The following is a 20230-nucleotide window of genomic DNA, read 5'->3' as shown; positions in this document are numbered from 1 at the left end:
TGGGATTAAAGGCATGTGCTACCACTGCCTGGCTGTTTATAGTTTTATTAACCACACAGCTGACAAGAGGATATAATCAACAGCCCTGTAACCAGAGGTTCAAGAGGTGACCTATCAGGTGATTCTGGCGCTTAATAATTACCAGTTTTTTTCCAACTATGTGAAGTCTCTCTGACAGCAGTTGTGGAGGCCAATGTCAAAACCAAAATGGCAGGTGACTTGGGAAGAAATCGTCACAATTTTCTATCTGCAAAGATCTTGCCTATGTCTGGAGGCAGCAAGGGCTCCTAAATATATTTTGTGGATTTTTTTCCCTTCTCAGAATAGAAAAAGATACATTCCTTTTTTAGGCAAGAAAACAGCAGGCACTGGCAGTACCAGGAGAACCTGTTTATTTACTGAGGGTCAGCCTCTCTAGTCCACGTTGACCTTGACCTCTTCATCCCCCTGCCTCATCTTTTGGGCAGCATGCTGAGATTAGAGAGTACACGACCATCCCAGCATCCAGAACATATTTTTTGGAAAAATGAACAAATGTGCCTCAAGACATTGGCAGAGACTGCCAGGAAGGTATTACCTCTGACTAGACCCTTCAGCTACAGTCAGATAGCTCCTGCGTAGACGTCACCCTCAGCTCCTCTGACTGCCCCTGGCCACTCTACCTAGACAGGGCCTTACATTCTTCCTGAAATATATCCCTGCCAGCTTTTCTCACTGCAGAGACTCTGAAAAACATTCAGCTCAACAAAGCACAGGCGTTTATACAACGGAACGCCAGCGGTTTTGTTAACCTGTCAGGATGAGATTGTTCCATTCTACGACCAAAGCAACCAACAGCGAGTTACATTACAGCAGCGGGCCATTAAGTGCTGGTTGCTGCAACAACTTCAGCTATCTGTAGATTCAAATCATCTGTGCACAGCTACGACTGGCATAAACGTAATTCTGTAACCACCAAACAAACCTACTGCTTAACCAGCCACACAAGTCAGCTCTGCACATTCCACTCTTGCAATTATAAAAATCTCCAAATGAAAAGCCAGGGCTCCTGAGCAACGGAAATCACATTTCACTTCCCTGCAGCTGTCCCACAGCTCAGGCCCACGCAAGAGCCTAGAGGAAATGCGCCTGGAGACCTTATTAACAAAGGATGGAAATCCCCGCACCTCACACTTCCCAATTAGCACCGTGGAGGACAGAGGCTCTCAGGCTCCATTTCCCTGCATGGAAACCTCCCCACCCAGAGCCACTCTGCAGCTCCCACCGGCGCAAAAGCCAGGGCAGAACAGCTGCCGGATTACCGATGCCCAGATCGCAGCACTAGCTATGGGTTTCACTGTACCATGGAGTCACGCCTACAGGTTATTGGCTTTTTATTGTTGCGTTTAAAGTTAATAACTTTTGTCAGTCAAAAACAATTCGATGCAATAGGAAGCCCCTCTAGAGCCCCCTTGGAAGCCAGATGAGCTGTGCTACTCTACCCCACTCAGAAATGGAATCTCACTGTTTTAAAAACAGAAAAAGGAACACACCACCACCGTTTGGTGACATGACACTTTCCTAGGTTTGGGGATGCCATGGTTGAGACACAGTCTTACTATGTAACCCTGGCTGGCCTGGAACTCACAGAGATCCACCTGCCTCTGCCTCTGGGATTCAAAAAGCATTTGCAACCATGCCCAGCAAATTTCAATATTTCAAAATATTTGCTTAAAGGAGACTTGCTGTCTTCAGTGATGCCCCAAATTGTTTTCATCTTACAGTGGACGTAAGTGTACAGTTTTAACTAAGGCAAGCTGCGACAGAAGGGTGTTGCTCTGCAAGGCATCACTAACGATGCACTGCTTTAAAACCTCCCCCCACAGCTTTTACCTGCATGTGCATGTGTATTTGTTTTAGACAGTAGTTCTTCCTCTCTCCGTCTCTGTGTGCAGGGCGTATGGATGTGTGTGTGTGTGTGTGTGTGTGTGTGTGATGTATGTATCTGCACCAGCATGTAGCGGCCAGATGTTGCCAGTGGACGTCTCTTCCTCAACCATTTGCTACTTTATTATTATTATTTTAATTTCACTACATTTATGTATTGATTTATTGTGCGTGCGTGTGCGTGTGTGTGTGTGTGTGTGTGTGTGTGTGTGTGGTTGTATGAACGGTGTGTGTATTCACATGCTTACGTATCATCATGAATGTGTGTGTAGAGGTGAGAAGACCAGTTTGGGAGATGGTTTTCTCCACCCGTGCAGGTCCTGAGGACTAAACCCACCCCTCAGCTTTTGAGGCAGAGTCTGTGGCTGCACCTGGAGCTCTGAGGCTCAGCTCGGCTGACCGCCTAGTGAGCTCCTGTGACCCGCCTGACACCCCTCCTTAGAACTGGGATTACAGATGTGCACATCTGTTCAGCTACTGCATGGTGCCGTGGAACTGAACTCAGGGCTTCATGTTTACATTGCACTTTTCCAGACTGCAAAAAGTTAATTAAAAAAATTTGTAATGACAATCTAAATCATATACAAGAGAGAATAATAAGTCCCCAAAGCCTATAAACTCACTTGACCTGAGAACGCAGGGGGACCAACACCTCTGCCTCTGCAGACACCTGAACTCCTGTACACATTCCCATAGACATACAGTATATTATTAACACTTTAAAAAATTTGTTAAACAAGCTGATATTTCCAAAACGCTCCTTTATTTCCTCATTTACTTGTTCATTTATTCATTCACCCATTCATGTCTGTAAGACAGGATCTCCTGTAGACCAACCTGGCTTTGAGTTCAGTATGTAGTGGAGAATGACCTTGAATTCCTAATTTTCCTGCCTTTACTTCCAAAGTGCTAGGATTCCAAAGTGCATGAGCCACCAGACTCTTTATTGACTTTAAATCTCTTAAAGCAAAGATAATCCAATGTGGAAATTGCCAGAAATACAGTGCATAGTTAACATGGATTAAATAAAGAAAATATCTTATTAAATTCTTTAGCAATGCAGTAATGCCTAAACATGACTTTATCCCTTGGCTTGTGGCATTTCCATCCGCGCACCTTCTAGTCCAGCACCCCTCTCAGATCTGCCTCTAAAACATTCTCCGTATCTAAAAAATCACCAATGTAACTCTAAAAGAGCCAAGCATACTCCTGACCTCATAAAGCAGAATTCATGGATGCATTAAAAGGAAAGTACAAAAAAGTGCATTGTATCAAATCAAATTTCATAAAAGAGGTTGGACTCTAGTTGGTAAAATTCCAGTAAAGGTGGCTGGGGAAATGACTCAGCGGCTCAGAGCACCAGCTGTTGTCTAGAGGGTCCAGGTTCAATTCCCAGCAACCACACACAGGCTGACAACTGTCTGCAGCTCAAGGGCCAGGAAATCCAGTATCCTCTATGTGATGCATAGACATACATGTATAACATAAAATAAAAACCTTCAAAAATCCAGTGAAAAACCAAATGAGAAAAAAATGAAGAACAGTGCAGAAATAGGGAAGGGATTCCCAGGCAGGCAGGCAGGCAGGCAGCAGGCAGGAAACACTGCTCATACGAGAGTGTTTCCGTGAATGCATCGGAGTGAAGGCAGCCACCACTAGGAGCGACTGTTCTTTAAGTTTTCAGCCTGCCTGCACTCACTAATCTTCCCCATCACTCCATCTTTATAATCACACTCCTTTCCATGACACACTTGGATAACCCAGGGATCACGTGTCTACTTTCAGGTTTTTAGTTGTGAGTTGAGGAAGAAAGAAAGTGGATAAATTCAGTTCAGTGAATGACTGTCACTGGTGAACTGTGAAAAATGTCCCTTGGTTATTAAAAACTAGTTGTCCATTCATGGGCATCATAAACTTAACATTTATCACATTTTTCTTTTTAAAAAAATCTGGGAGCCACATGATTTAACTTAGAAACAGAAAGATCTTTAAACTCAAAAGAAAAAGTTCTGGAGACTGATGAAGAGTTGAATTTAGGCCTGGTGTGGTGGCGCACGCCTTTAATCCCACCAAAAACCCCTAACATCTGTAGAAGGATGGGCGAGAGCGGTGGCACACCCCTTTAATCCTAACGCTAGAAGGCAAAGGCCGTCAGATTTGTGAATTCAAGGCCAACCTGGTCTACATAAGTTTCAGAACTGGCTGTCAACTCTTTCATTAAAACGGTATTTGCTGCTCTTGCAGAGGTGTTGCAGGGTATTTAATCACATTGTGAACCCCGAGATTGTGTTATTTACTGGAAAAAAAAAAAAAAAACATTGTGATGTGGCTCAGCCTTAATACACACCTTTAACCCAAGGTTTCTGCCTGAATATTGTAAACAGGGTTAAAGTGAAGAGGGAGAGTAAGCAACCAGCTGACAGGAAGTGAACATAAGAAAAAGTCATAGAGACTATAGCGGGAGTCAGAAGGACAGAGACACAGGAAGTAGAAGGGCGGGACATCCGGTTTGAAGGGTTTGGAGAGGCGTGAGAGGGGAATTTCTTATGGGACAGCGGCTGAGGAGGAGGAGGGTCAGCTGGGTGATTTGTCTTTCACCCCAGCATCTGGCTCCCCATAAAATCAAACGATTTCGCCGGGCGGTGGTGGCGCACACCTTTAATCCCAGCACTTGGGAGGCAGAGACAGGTGGATTTCTGAGTTCGAGGCCAAAGTGAGTTCCAGGACGGCCAGGACTATACAGAGAAACCCTGTCTCGAAAAACCAAACAAACAAACAAACAAACAAAAAACAAAAACAAAAAAACAAACGATTTCACTGGTAAAATCAAACAATTGAGATTTTGTTTAAAACAAAACAAACAAACAAAAAACCTGAGTTCAGCTCCTGGCGTCCACAAGATGGGTCACAACCTCCTGTAACTCCAGTTTCAGGTGATCTGACGCCCTCTTCTGTCGTCTGCAGACACCAGGCATGCAAGCAGTGCACAGGTATACACTCACATACATATTAAAAATGAATAAATAAAGGTGATATTTGAAAGCATAGAAACCCACATCTCTCGAACAGCCAAATTCAAGGCTAAAAGGACATAGCCCGCGCTGGGCACAGTGGAGAATACCTGTAATTCCAGCATCAGAAGACAGGACAATGGTGAGTTCAAGACTAGCTTGGACTACACCGTGAATGCGAGGCTAACACGAGCGGTGACAACCTATCTTAAGCAACAAACAAGAGAAAACTTAAAACCTCACCCCCCCCTTCTGTATTTTATAATTCTCAGGACTTCCAGCTGCCAAGGTAGCACCAATATCCACGAGGGATGCCCGAGGAGGAACAATCTGGACCACTCACTATACATACACCAGCATCAAATTCTGGCTAATTAGGAGGACAACACTTTGACAAGGTCACATCTCTTTGAACTGACATTGAGGAGGCCACGATGAGAACACTGGAGAGATTTCTGCTCTTCTCACTCCTAATAGAAGCTGTAGACATTACCCACAAAAGTGGAACCAAGGAAATTAAGTCCAGCTGGCGACTTCTAAATATAAATTGTTTTGCCATTTTAAAACGTGGTCTATTAGGTTGTGTAATTAAAGAGACTTGCAAAGCTACCTAGTTCAATTCTTTCTCACTGATACTATTTAATTTTTGTTTTGAACAAAATTTCCATAAAATGTGCCCATGTAATAGTTCTGATTTGAAAGACTATCAAGAGTACATTTCTAAACCAGAAACATCAATAGATATAACCCCACATAAGACAGCTGTCACGTTCTCACTCTGTGTGTGTCTGTATGAATGTGGATGCCTGTGTGGGGTACCCGTATGCAGGTGTATGGCCATATTTGTGCAGAGGCCAGAACTTAAGTGTGGGTATCTTCCTCTATTGCTTTCCAGCTTACTCTGTGAGGAAAGGTCTCTCACTGAACCTGCAGTTTCCTCTAGACAGCCAGCCAGCAAACCTCCAGAATCATCCTGTCTCTACCCGTCCCAGCACTGAGGTTAACACACACTGCCACACCCGACTTTATGTGGATCCGAACTCAGCTCCTCAAGCTTGCAAGCAAATACTTTACCCATCATTCCAAAGTATTTTTAAATGTATAGGGAAAGCATAATTTTACAATGACACACACACACACACACACACACACACATTCGGGTTTTTTGAGACAAAGTTTCTCCATGTAGCCCTGTCCTGGACTTGCTCTGTAGACCAGGCTGGTCTTGAACTCACAGAGATCTACCTGCTTCTGCCTCCCAAGTGCTGAGATTAAAAGTGTGCTTCGTCATCACTTAGGAATATGTTTTAAAGATAAGAGACACAATGAAAGCTACCAAAAAGTGAATCTATAATTCACAGGGTAGATAATTGCCAGAAACTGTGTAAATTTAATTTGACAGGCTTTTGGGGAAGGGTGGGGGCTCTCATGACAAGACAGTCTCACTGAAGGCGGGCGGGGCCATCTTACCATCTGTCTACTTTTGCACATGGACATTTTCCTTAATAAAAATTATGGGAGTTATTTGGTTGGTTGTCTGACTGTTTTGAGGCAGTCTCGTATGTCTCAAGCTGGCTTTGTACTTCCTGTATAGCCAAGGATGAGCCATGAGTTTCTGACGCTCCTGTTTCCTGTTTCTACTTGCTGGGACTGCAGGTGTGTGCTACCACGTCAGGTTTATGAAGTACTGGGGATAAAGCCCAGGCCTAGTCAAATGCTTTACCAACCAGCTCAAGTGCCGGGGATTAAACCCAGGCCTTCTCCAGTACTAGTTAAATGCTTCACCAACCAGTTCATTTTCCAACCCTAAAGAACTGAATTCTTATGTGCGCAAAATTTTTAGATGGAAAAAAAAAAACTAATTTTTTGTTGTTTGTTTTCTTAACTGAAAACAAAAGGACAGTCACCTGTCAGTTTGAGAAACTTGCAAATCTTTTTAACAGGATTGACTTACCCTGGAATTTATACGGTACTCTATTGCCACCTGGTGGCCATACTGTCTAAGAACTACAAAGGAATGTTTAAAATAGGAAGCATGGTTGATGGCTCACACTTAAAATCCTGCCTGTTGGAGAGAGGCTGGCAGCGTGCCATGAGTTCAAAGCCAGTCTGGGCTAATAGTTAATATTAGGCAACCCAAGCTGAGGACTAAATTTGTGCTCAAAGAAGTGGTGCACACCTTTAATCGCAGCTCTTGGGGGTTAGGGCGGGAGTGGTGAATCTCTGAGTTCGAGGCCATCCTGCTCTACACAGTGAGTTCCAGGACAGCCAGGGCTATGCAGAGACCTTGTCTTAAAACAAATAAGCAATCAAGCAAGCAAACAACAACAACAACAAAACAAACCCAACTGGGGGTTGGGGTGGAGGTGGTAAATGCCTTTAATCCCAGAACTAGGGAGGCAGACACAAGTGGATCTCTGAGTTCAAAGCCAGCCTAAGTCTACACAGTGAGTTCCAGGACAGCCAGGGCTAGCATAGAAAAACCTTGCTTGGATGGATAAATAAATAAATATAGCAACAATAAACAACCAAAATACTGCTGTGCCTCACCATGAATTAATTAAAAACAGAAAAACTGAGAAGTTGCCTTCTTTGCTCTTACATCTCTGGAGATGTTTCCTTTCCCCCACAGAAAGCTGCTATCCAGTAAGGTTCATTGAAACCTTAGCCGGGCGTGGTGGCGCATGCCTTTAATCCTAGCACTCAGGAGGCAGAGACAGGCGGACTTCTGAGTTTGAGGCCAGCCTGGTCTGCAAAGTGAGTTCCAGAGAAACCCTGTCTCGAAAAACAAAAAAAAAAAAAAAAAAAAAAAAATCTTGCACTACGGCTGATGGTTCCCGCCCCAGCTGCACATGCAAGTCAGCGGGGAGCTATAGAAAACCAAGCATCTGGAACCTCTAAGCCAGCGGGTTAAATTAGGATCGTTAGGGCGGGGAGGAGAAGGAGGGGAGAATACAGAGTGTTCAGGAGTGGACGGTGTCTGAAGCTGGAACACGGGGCCCGGCGGACTCCTGCCTGGAGCCTTCGGATGCAGCCTGGCAATACCCTGATTTCATACTTCCAGTGTCCAATCTGTGAGACAATCTGTCATCTCAAGTCATCAGTCCAAAGTCAATGGGCAGTCATGGGAAGCTTACATAGCGTGAACTTTGACTTTATATATTATCTCTGTGAGTGTGCACACGAGTGCGGGCAGGTGCATGCCACACACGGGTGTGAAACTGGAGGGCGACTTTCAGAGTTTGGTTTGTCCTTGCACTGTGGTTGTAGGTCTAGGACTCAGGTTGTCTGGCTTGCACGGCAAGCACATATGTCCAAACTCGCCATGCTCAACACTCTATGTGCAGTTTCTTCTGTGCCGAACATAGTCTAGTAAAGTTATACTTAAAAGATAAATCCTGGAGCTGGAGAGACGGCTCATCAGACAAGCGTCGGACAAGCGGGCATCCACAACAGCCTGTACTTCAGCTCCAGGGGATGCGATGCCCTCTTCTGTCTTCTGTGGGCCCAGTCGTCACATATGCGCAACATCCCAGCTCTACCACATGCACAGGCATACAAGTGAGCAAAAATAAAAATGAACCTTCATAAATGAATTAAAAATAGAAATGTCCTGGGGGTGGGGCTCAAATATCAGTAATGTTTAAGACACTCCTGCACTGTTTGAACCAGGAACTTAAGTAGAAGGTCCAGCTCCTTTATTTTGTTTTGAACATTTATATTATTTTGAACAAAAAGTACTATTTGAGGGAAACACATAAGTCCAAAACAGCTTCAATAATGTCTGTTTCAGGTGCTTGTAGAGGTCAAAGGGCACCATAATCTTTTATTTATTTCATGTACAATGTCGCTGTCTCGTTAGACACACCAGAAGAGGGTATCATATCCTATTACAGATGGTTGTGAGCCACCATGTGGTTGCTGGGAATTGAGTTCAGGACCTCTGAAAGAGCAGTATGTGCTCTTAACTACTGAGCCATCATCTCTCTCACCATAACCTTTTAAAAGTAGACAAATAAACACTTTCTGGATATAGCAAATCACTCCTTGGTTTATGTGTCATAATCCCTAATACAAGCAAGCCGCAGGAAATGGGCAGTCATTTGTCATTTGCATGTTTGTAATGTTCCTAGAACCAAATAACTTAAAGCCAGTATTAAATTATAATACTGGCTGAATTTTTTTGTTGTTTTGTTTTGTTTTTGAGAGGAGCAATTACAGGCATGAACCTCAGCACCTGATAAAAATATTGTTTTAATATTATATACAAATATATGTAAATTATTAAATATATATGTAAATATATAATAGTATTATGAAATTAATCATATAGCACCAAATTCCATGTATTGAAGTCTGATCTATCAGTATCTCAGAATGCTACTACATTTGGAGAATCTTTAAATTTAATTTGTTATTTTTTTGAGACAAGGTCTCATGTACTCCAAGCTGGCCTTTAACTTGCTATAAAGCCAAGAATGACCTTGAACTTCCATTTTCCTGTCTCCACCTCCCAGAGAGCATAAGCCATTTCAGACAGCTGGGGGACACCCTAAAGAGGTCATGCAGATTCTAGTGTTTTGGCCAAAGAAACATGGGAGACCACAGGAATCCCCTTCTCAGTGGGATTCCCGTGTCCTCCCATGTTTCTTTGGCCAACATACACCATGGGTGGACAGGGGAGGGGGTGGGGATGAGAACAGGAGGGAGCAGGGGAGGGGAGGACCACAGAGGGAGAGAGTACTGGGAGGGACAACTGGAATTGGGGGAGGGCATCTCTGGGACAAGCTAGAAACCTAGGGCAATGGAAACTCCCAGGAATCGATGAGGGTGACCCTAGCTAAGACTCCTAGCAATAGGGAGTATGGAGCCTGAACCTGCCATCTCCTGTAACCAGGCCAGACTTCCATTGGAGGGACTGGGACACCAACCCAGCTATAAAACCTCTGACTTACCTACAATTTGTTCTGCCTACAAGATGTTCAGGGTTAAAGATGGAGCAGAAACTGAGATAATGGACAACCAATGACTGGTCCAGCCTGAGACCCCATACCATGAGAGGGCGCCTACTACTGACACTGTTAATGATACTCTGCTATACTTGCAGACGGGAACCTAGTATATTGTCATCAGAGAGGCTCCACCCGGCAACTGAGGGAAACAGATGCGGAGACCCGCAGCCAAACATGAGGTAGATCGTGTGGAATCCTGTGGAAGAGGGGAAGGACTATAGGAGGAAATTGTAGGAAGACTGCTTGAGGGGTCAAGGACACCCCAAGAAAAGCTACAGAATGAACTCACCTGGGCCCAGTGGGGCCCACAGAGACTGGACCACCAACCAGGAAGCATGCAAGGGACTGACCTGGGCCCTCTGCACGTATGTAATAGCTCTTGGTTTTCATGTGGGTCCCCTAACAGCGGGAGCAGAGGCTGTCTCCGACTCTGCTGCCTGCCTCTGAGACCCTTTCCCTCTTCTGGGCTGCTGTTTCTGGCCTCAATAGGAGAAGATGTACCTAGTCTTTCTGCAGCTTGATGTGCCAAGGCCTTTCCTTTTCTGACGAGAAAAGGAGGAAGGAATTGGGGAGGTAGGGGAAACTACAGTCAGGATGTAAAGTTAGTTAATTAATTAGCTAATTAACTAATTAAAAACAAAAACAAACAAACAACAAAATAAGGCAGAATGAGGTCCTAAGAATGGGTTGCAGGGCTGGAGAGGTGGCCCAGAGGTTGAAATCACTGGCTGCTCTTCCAGAGTACCGGGGTTGGGGTTGGATCTCAGCAACCACTTGGCAGCTTACAGTCAACTCTAACTCCCGTTTCAGGGACATCAGTGCCCTCTTCTGGGCTTTGCAGGCACCAGGGAAGCAAGCAGTACACAGACAAATACCCATACCAAAAAAAAAAAAAAAGAAAAAAAGAAAAAGAAAAATGATGTAGCCACACACAAAGACCCTAGGGGAAGGTACCAGCAGGCCACGTGAGGACACAGCAGGAAAGAGCCACTTTATGCCAAGAACCGCTTAGGAGAAACCAACCCTGACAGCATCTTGGCTAGAGTGGAGTGATGTGCCATTCTGTGATGGTTGTTGTGCTCTTTGTTTTGTTGGGGGTGGGGAGCTGTGGATGCCCTTCAATTCTGCTCCTCAGACTTCAAAACCCTAGCTTGAGGTCCTGGAACCAAAGGACAGATGTGCATCGCCCGTCCACCCTCCTTCCTTTTTTTTTTTTTTCCTGTTTTTTTTTTCTTTTGGAAACAGGTTTCTCAATGGAGCCCTACTTTACTGAAATTAGCTATGTGGACCAGGCTGGCCTTGAACTCATAGAGATCCACCTGCCTCTGCCTCTCAGACACTGAAGGTGCGTACTGCCACAGCTGATGTTCCCTTTCTTTCTGTAGCCTGGGGGTATGGCAGCAGGTGCTTATCTAAGCAAGTGGGGTGCTCCCGGTTTGATTCCTCAACACAAAAAGAAAAACAGAACTCCGAAACCCAAAGCCTTCAGTGCCTTGACGTACCTTGAATGGCGCTCTTGGGGCTGTCTACCTTCCTCTCCTAATCATTTCTGACCCATGTTGGTCACGTTAATTATTCTCTAGGTAGCCTTCTGCTACACCTAGTCAACTCTTGCTCTTGGAGGTTTCTGTTTTGTTTTGTTTTAAAGATTTATTTATTGTTATCTGTAAGTGCCACGCGCTCCCGACCTCCGTCCCACAGAGGTGGGGCAAAGATGACACTTACACCAAGACAGGGTTTGAGCAGCTTCCACAGCTTCCTTTATTCTCTCTACAGCTCACCCCAGCTCTCTACAGCAGTTCAGCTTCTTCTCTCTCTGCTTCTCAGCTTCTCCTCAGCTTCTCCCACTTTATTCTGGGATCTCCCAATTTCTCCCCTTCCACCCTCTGCACTCATCTCTCATCACTCATCATCCAAGCAGCATTCAGCACACTCTATACACGAGCCATGCATGCAGACAGGGTGGGTGTTGATAGGCCAGTGACTCAATATCATGCTGTATGACAGCTATACGTCAGGTGGGCAGTGCGTAATCACTCAGGTGCACATAATCAGGTTTTTGGCAATCAAGCAGGGAATCACGGGGCTTGGCAGTGAACCAGGGTGCCGTCTTGGTTCACAAGGTCGCAGCCACGGCCACACCTGCTTCCCACATGTAAGTACACTGTAGCTGTCTTCAGACACACCAGAGCGGGGTATGTAGTTGCTGGGATTTGAAGGATTTGAACTCAGGACCTTCAGAAGAGCAGTCAGTGCTCTTAACCATTGAGCCATCTCTCCAGCCCCCTTGTTTTATTTTATTTTATTATTTATTTATTTATTTGGTTTTTTGAGACAGGGTTTCTCTGTATAGCCCTGGCTGTCCTGGAACTCACTTTGTAGACCAGGCTGGCCTCGAACTCAGAAATCCGCCTGCCTCTGCCTCCCAAGTGCTGGGATTAAAGGCGTGTGCCACCACCACCCGGCCCTTGTTTTATTTTTAAGATCGATCTTGCCTCAGCTGGCCTCTACCATGCAATCCTACTGGCTTCATCTTCCCAAGTCTGAGGACTACGGGGTGTACCATGTCCAGCTTCAATGTTACACAGTATATACACCCTTACAACCCTCAGTGAGGCAAGCTCTGTCAGAAACAATATTAAGTCACACAACCACAGGTTAACATCCACGAATTCAAATTCACTACACTTTGCACATGCAAGCAGTGTATCATTTGATGGAAGGGTATTAAGCATCCAGAGTTTTGGCCTACAGGAGTCCTGGAATCCATCCCTGATGGATACTGAGATATAACGCAAAGATCATCCACACCCATCATGTTCTTTCCTATAGTTTAGGGTGAGGTTCATTTCTTACCTCTCCATCAGTGTTCTTTTCTTGGCAACTCTTCTTTTAATGTGTGTGTGTATGTGTGTGTGTGTGTGTGTGTGTGTGTGTGTGTATGTACATGTGTATATACCATGGCACATGTGGAAGTCAGAGGACAACTTGTAGAGTCACTTATAGAGTCATTCTTTCCTTCTATGTGAGTTCTGGTGATCAAACTCAGGTCATTAAGCTTGGTGGCAAGCACCTTTATTGGCTGAGCCATCCCATCAGCCCCTATGCCTGTTTTTGAACCATGTTCATATGTTCATTTGGAATTCTTCCTCTTTGCTATATAAGCATCCCAACTTGCTTATTCAACTTTCCCCTCCCTTTGTACAATCCAGAGAATGATAGCTGTGCTTTTTGTCTGGGTTTTTTTTTTTTTTTTGTGGGCAGGGGGCGGGGAACCAGTCTTTTTAAAGATTTGTGTGTGTCTGTGAGTGTTTTGTGTGCATGTATGTCTGTGTAGCACATGTGTACAGTGCACACAGAAAGCAGAATAAAGTGCTGCATCCCCTGGAACTGAAGTTACAGATAGTTAAGTTATAAGCTGCCACATGGGTGTTAGGAATTGAACCCAGGTCCTCTGGAAGAAGAGCTAGTGTTCTTATATACTGAATCATCTCTCCAACCCTTGTTCAACAATTTTATCTCCAGTAGGCATCGTTTTTCTATGAACAGGCAGATTTGCTCCCCCCATTCCTCTTGCCCCAGCACTCACTAACCATGAACAACTCATCTCTTTCTTATTTTTAAGAAAGCATTTCAAAAGCAGATTTATACTGAATGTGTTCATTCTACTGCTATAACCAGGCTGAACTTGGCCCTGACAGTACAGCCTAACCTGCTATTCCTGTGGCCATCGGTGACCACCCCCACCCCCACTCTCAGCTCACACCATCATATTCACCTGTGTTTTCTGTTCCCATAGCTAGATGGTCCAGGACTTCACAACGGCTTTTTGTGACAGATAGATGCCATTCGTAACATGCCCTGCAGCCCCTGCTGGGGCACCAGAGCCACACTCTGATGCATCGTTTCACAAATAGCCCAAACTTCCAGGATGTTAACTCTTCAAGTCCCTAAGGCCACCGTCATTTTTCTTCCCTTTAAATGAGCAATTCGCTTCCTGCACTTCAGAGAAACTAGAAGTCTGACCAAAAGCACTAAGTTCTTTATCTCATCTATCCACCCAACTTAGCCATCACCTTTAATTCCTCCCTTTGGGCACAGAATGAGTTGGTTTCACTCTTATTCAGCAGAAGTGCTTTAAACCCACTCCTGCCTTACCTATCCTGCAGAAATCAAACCCTGAATCAACACAGCCATGTATTCAAACCACAGTCATTTTTATCCTGAGCTTCCTGGCTTCGAAATGCTAGCATCCTTGTGAAGGTTTTGGGGTTTGTGGCTATAACGGGGTTGAGAGTTATGATGAAGTTCCAAGAAAAAAAAAGCTGTACCTACATCCAACATTCGAAATGGTCGATTGACTGACTGGAACTCCAATGATTAGGGAAAGTAAGAATGTTGCAGGTCCAGGGTAGAATTATCTTTGGTTATACTAAGCCTCTAAATTGCCATTTTTTTGTCCGCTTCTGTGTGGGACCTAACATCCTTGTGATCATTAGGTGAATACTTTTGGAAACCCTTAGCTTCCAGCAGCCCAAAGGCTAAGAATGTCACCAGGGCATCTGAGGCCTTTAACAGAGATCTCCCCACTTCACCATAGCCTGCCTGTGTGATATTGCCACCATAGAAATTTTAAACTATCTTGACTTAGGACTTTTTGTTTTGTTCCTACAAAAGTGTAATGAAACTGTTACCACATTGGAACATGTTATTTAGGGCAACTGAATCTGTGGGACTGTGAAAGGCAGCCTGTTTTCTGATGGAGCTAGGTTTAAACCCCGGAGACCCAGCAGAATAATCTGCAAGGGACAGAAGGCATGGCTGCCATGCTCCCAGACACTAGGCTCCTGACACGAGGCCCCAGCTCCATAATTCTGTGGCCATCAGTCACATTGGCTATCTGGACTCCACCCCACAGTTACCTGGCAACAGCCAGGTATGCTCCTCCCAACAGTTACCTGGTGACAGCAAAGTAGCCCAGACCACTATAAAAGGAGCTGCTTGCCCCCTCCTCGCTCTCTTGCTCTCTTACCTCTCATTCTCCTGCTCTTACTCTTGCCTCTCTCCCTCCTTCTTCCCCTCCTTCCCCCTTCTCTCCACGTGGCCATGGCCGCCCTCTGCTTCTCTACTCTCTGCTTTTCTACAATAAATGCCTTAAGCCAGGCGGTGGTGGCACATGCCTTTAATCCCAGCACTCGGGAGGCAGAGGCAGGCAGATTTCTGAGTTTGAGGCCAGCCTGGTCTACAGAGTGAGTTCCAGGACAGCCAGGGCTACACAGAGAAACCCTGTCTCGAAAAACCAAAAAAAAAAAAAAAAAAAAAAAAAGCCTTAAAACAATGGACTATCTCTTTTCATCAGATCTGCTGTGCTGGATCAATGGTTTCCTTCTAACAAGCCGCATGTCTAACCTCCGGCCTGGAAGCCTCCCTGTGCTCCAGTCATGGCTGCCACCAACCTAAGCCGTCTGCTGAGCTAGCCAGACTCTCTCCTCCCTGCGGTAACCTGTCAGAGCTCTCCTTCCTGCCCTTTTTCCTTCAGTCCCCAGGCAAGAGTCCACCCGAGGGTCCCTACTCTGTTCTCGGCTCTTCTACAACATACAGTGTGTCTAGGATGTCCGAGAGCAAGAACCTGTTATCCCTGGCCTCCGTGCGGCCCAGGGACCCCAGAACTGGCTCTTCTGTGGTACCCAGTGATCTGTGAGAGTTGAAGTCAGACTCCAGCAGTTCCATGGGGACCCCAGACTATGCCCTTTCCTCACCCCCGGAGCGGTATATCCCACGGCTACTCACAGTCCAATGCACGCCCAGCAGTTCCATGGGGTCCGTGGTGCAGTCAGACTCCCCAAGTCCCAGTGGCCCTAGCTCCCAGCGGACATGGGACCCCATTTTTTTGTCCCACATGAATCTATATTCCAGGCCAAGGTCACTCATAATTGATTCCAGAGTAAACTACAACACTCCCTTTAAGATGAGAGCTGTATTGGATGGAACACAGGGTCCCCAGTGGAGGAGCTAGAGAAAGTACCCAAGGACCTGAAGGGGGCTGCAACCCTGTAGGTGGAACAACAATATGAACTAACCAGTACCCCTAATCGGCCATCATTGGGAAGAGAGGCCCCTTGGTCTTGCAAACTTTATATGACGCAGCACAAGGTAAGGCCTGGGCCAAGTAGTGGGAGTGGGTGGGTAGGGGAGCAGAGGTGGGGGGAGGGTATAGGGAACTTTCGGGATAGCATTTGAAATGTAAATAAAGAAAAAAAAAAGATGAGAGCTGCATTTTTTTCATTGACAGTAATTATTAAATATGGTAGCTATTACCTTTTAATAGTGTAAGTCTCTTATACTACAAGAATTAGGATGCAAGGGGGAAAGATACCAATAAAGAGCCAAGGAAAAAATTGTCCCCAACATCTATGAATAGAATCAGCTGCTCTGTGAGTTGGGCCTGATTAAATCAAATCCTTTTGCTATTTGCCGCATTGTCTGGAATCTGGGAATACAGACAATCTTCCAAGGGGAAGATTTCATTTGAGTTCAAATCAACACAGAAAAATGAACAACCCTTCCTTCTATTCATTTAGAATAAATATTTAATGAAATGAATGCTAGTGCTGTGGAGCCACTGGAGGTGTTAAACCAAGGAACCCAATGAGAGGAGTTCCACAGCGGGGGGAGGAGCACCTTAGGGGGAGGAGGCTGGGATAGGGATGGACAGAGGTCAGAAGAGACAAGAACTGGCTTGAAGGGGCTCCCACTAGCCACGTCAGAGAAAAATCAACATAATGATAGCAATGGGTCCTAACAGAGAAAGAGAAAGAGGGGGTGGGGGGGAGATGAGAGAGAGTCCTTATGTATTTGCACTGGTGACAAAAAAAAAAGAGAGAAAATATTTCACACAACATAGCGTTAGTTACTAGATGTGGAATAAGGACAAAAACCTCTCTCTGCAACGTCAACAAGTAGTGATCCTTTCCACGATGCTAAAAAACACTTGGTAAAAGGTTAATAGGTAACGTGCTATCAGCAGGGTCTCTGACGATACCTCACAGGTTACTTACTAACCAGAAAAGGGGGAGGGGGGGAGGCAGGCAGATTTCTGTGAGTTCGAGGCCAGCCTGGTCTACAGTGAGTTCCAGGACAGCCAGAGCGACACAGTGAGACCCTGTCTCAAAAAAACAAAACAGACAAACAAAAAAAGAATTTGCTGAAAATAGTACTCAGGGGAAAATTTAAGCACTCAACTGTGGGACGGTGAACCGTGCCAGGGAGCTTGGTGGGTAGAGCAGGTTGAGGCCCTGGAAACCCACACCTGCTCCATGCCAGATTCCCGGCCTGGAACACGTGCCACACCTCCCACATAAGGAAATGTGACCTGTGGTCACACAGGTCCAGAACAGTGTTCTCCATGGTAATACGGTACCTAGAGGCCCTGAGGATTTAGCCAATAAACTTCCCTCCCCAAAGATTCCTCCCTGCTAAAGGTATTTAATCTCAGGATCACCCTGAGAAGTTGGTACGGTATGCATCCATTTTCCACGATAAACAGTTTAGAATCATGCACTGTCTCTTTCATCAAGATTCGCGATGGGCAGCATGGAGGGGGTCTTCAACTGACCACCCTGCTCCAGCCTGAACCTCCCGCAGAAGGTCTCTCTGGGCTTCCAGCCCACAATTTGCAGCCAAGCTAAGGACAATCACCGCTGAGCTAAGCTTCAGCGGGCCCCTCCCCCGCCCCCACTCCGCGTGAGCCGCTGTCCTCAGCCCGCTTCCCGGAAGCCCAGCACCGCCTAGCGGTGGCTCCTGAAAGCACAGTGAAGCCCCCCATGTTTCACCTCCTAAGCATCCGTGCCTCATAACAGGGCGAAGCATGGACCCACACCCAACTATTTGGACACGGAAATTATGGTTAGAGAGAATCAGACTGGCTTCAATAGATTGTAATATACCCCATTATTCTACAAAACTCTAAAATTAATCTGTGGAAGACACAATTAAAACCCTGAGCTAAATCTAGCTTATTGCAGGGACAGGGTGTGTGTGTGTGTGTGTGTGTGTGTGTGTGTGCACGCGCGCGCGTGCCCATGTAAGCACGTGTAGAGGCTGGAGGGCTGGAGGAAAACTTGTGGCATCTTCCTTCCTCACTCTCCACTTTATATCTTGAGACAGGTCCTCTCACTGAACCTTGAGATCCCTATTTCAGCTAGACTGACTGAGACTGACCAACAAGTCCTCAGAATCCACCTGTCTCCACGCCCTCCCCTCATGTGCATGAGCCGCCATGTCCAGCTTTTACAGGAGTGTTAGGCACCTACACCCTAGTCCTCAAGCTGGCATAGCAAGCACTTCACCCACTGAGCCATCTTCCCGGTCCTCGTGTATAGTTTTAATGGAACGGTCACAATCAGTCATTTATATACCGCCCACTGCTGGTTTAACTATAACGAAACCAAAACGTTACAAGAGACTTGCATGGCTCACAGAGCCCCAAATATTTGCCCTTTGGCTTTTACAAGAAAAAAACAAAAATGTTGGCCTCCACTCCAGACACGCAATCTAAGGGCACAGTGGAGCCATCAGACTCACCTGAGGTGTCGTCTTCTTATACTGGTCGCCACCATCTATCACATCCCTCATGATTTTTTCCTTGAGAAATTCATACTCTTCTGGACTCAGATGAATAGACTCTATGGTTCTGCCACAGCCTGAACACTGGCCACTGCGATTGCAATATTTTATATTAAATAATGTCTTAGAAAATAATTTTTTCCTAAAATGAGTAATTCCAAAGCACAAGAAAATGGAAATGTAATATATATAATTATATAATCTATATACACATATATAGATTAAAACCTTTGTAATCACATGATCACATTTATTTGATTTTTTTTATAAACCTGAAGATATCATATATCAGTATGTCAGCAAACTCAAGAGAGAGGATCTCTAGGCATCTAGATGAAAAACAAAAAATTTTTTTCTACGAAGGCATTTTATGTATATATATATATATATATATGTATATATATGTGTATGTGTATATATATGTATGTATATGTATATATGTGTATGTATACACACACACACACACACACACACACACACTTTACACTCTTGGAAGAACCATAGGGGCTCCAAAAATGGCTCAGTGGTTAAGTGTGTCTGTGATTGTTGTGGATTGCTGCTAATGCTTTTTGTGTTAATTCTGCTCCCAAAATTACATGGGAACCACATGTCCACCTGTAAGACCCCAGCCCCAGTTGGCTTTGATTGGTGAAATAAAGTTGCCAACCGCCAATGGCTGGGCAGTGAGACAGAGGTGGGACTTTAGATTTCCTGCACAAGGGAGCACAGGGCAGAAGAGTTTGGAGAATCGCCATGACAGGGAAGAGCCTGAGAGCTGAGGAGAGAAAGCACACACTAGGTAAAAATTGGGGTGAGTGGCCCACTCGATCCTGATCGGGTCTGGGGCAGTATAGACTTTAGAAATTAATAACTGAAGAATATTGGAGGAGAGAGTGTGTTAGCTGGCATTGAGCTACTTACAGCATATTAAAAATGTGTGTGTGTGTGTGTGTGTGTGTGTGTTTCATTCATGAATCCAAAACAATTGGGGGGGTATTGTAGAGGAGGCGTGAGCACCATCGGAGGAGTTTAAAGTGGATGAATGTATCACGGATACAGCGGTCGAGCCTGGCAGCCTGGTTTCAGTCCCACTGATGGGCATGGTGGAAGGACAGAACCGACTTCCTGAAAGCTGTCCACTGACCTTCACACAGAATAAAGTCAAAATCTAAAGTCTGGAGTTTTTTTAGTTTTGTTTTTGTCTTTTAAAGAAAAAGTCTTAGGGCTTTCTCTCCTTCAGTCTTTGTCTTGTTTCTTCATGATGCCAACTGAGGTTGTTAATACAATGAACAAGCTGACAGGGTGGGAGCGGAATATTCCGCTATTTTTCCTATGTTTTAGATCTGGGAACGATCACGCCACATGCCTGTAAGGTTCCCAACAATTTTCCCAGCTCTGTCACAGTTAGAATCTGACAACTGAAGAGCAGCCTGATGGGGACCTGAGTACACACACACACACATACACACACATCCCGCCTTCCAGCACTGTCAGAGCTCTTGAGAGCATCAGCCAAGATGAACTCACACACACCAGTGTGGTGACAGGGAAGGACGGCAGGAGCCAGATGAAACTTTTTTTTTTTTTTTTTTTTTTTGTGTGTGTGTGTGTGTGTGTGTGAGAGAGAGAGAGAGAGAGAGAGAGAGAGAGAGAGAG

General features: G+C 45.3%; 1 protein-coding gene across 3 annotated transcripts in view; it reads right to left on the bottom strand.

Moving 5' to 3' along the window:
• Prorp (protein only RNase P catalytic subunit) overlaps positions 1-20230 on the bottom strand; it is an 87825-nt gene that overhangs the window by 64019 nt on the left and 3576 nt on the right. For all 3 annotated transcript variants that reach the window (XM_029541214.1, XM_029541212.1, XM_029541213.1), the window contains exon 4: positions 18533-18665. In XM_029541214.1, coding sequence (XP_029397074.1) covers positions 18533-18665 — 133 coding nt within the window. The remainder of the gene's footprint in view (positions 1-18532; positions 18666-20230) is intronic.

This window comes from Mus pahari, chromosome 7 (genome assembly GCF_900095145.1).
Source record: "Mus pahari chromosome 7, PAHARI_EIJ_v1.1, whole genome shotgun sequence".
NCBI classification, from domain to species: domain Eukaryota; kingdom Metazoa; phylum Chordata; class Mammalia; order Rodentia; family Muridae; genus Mus; species Mus pahari.
This window is presented reverse-complemented; position numbering and strand designations above follow the sequence as displayed.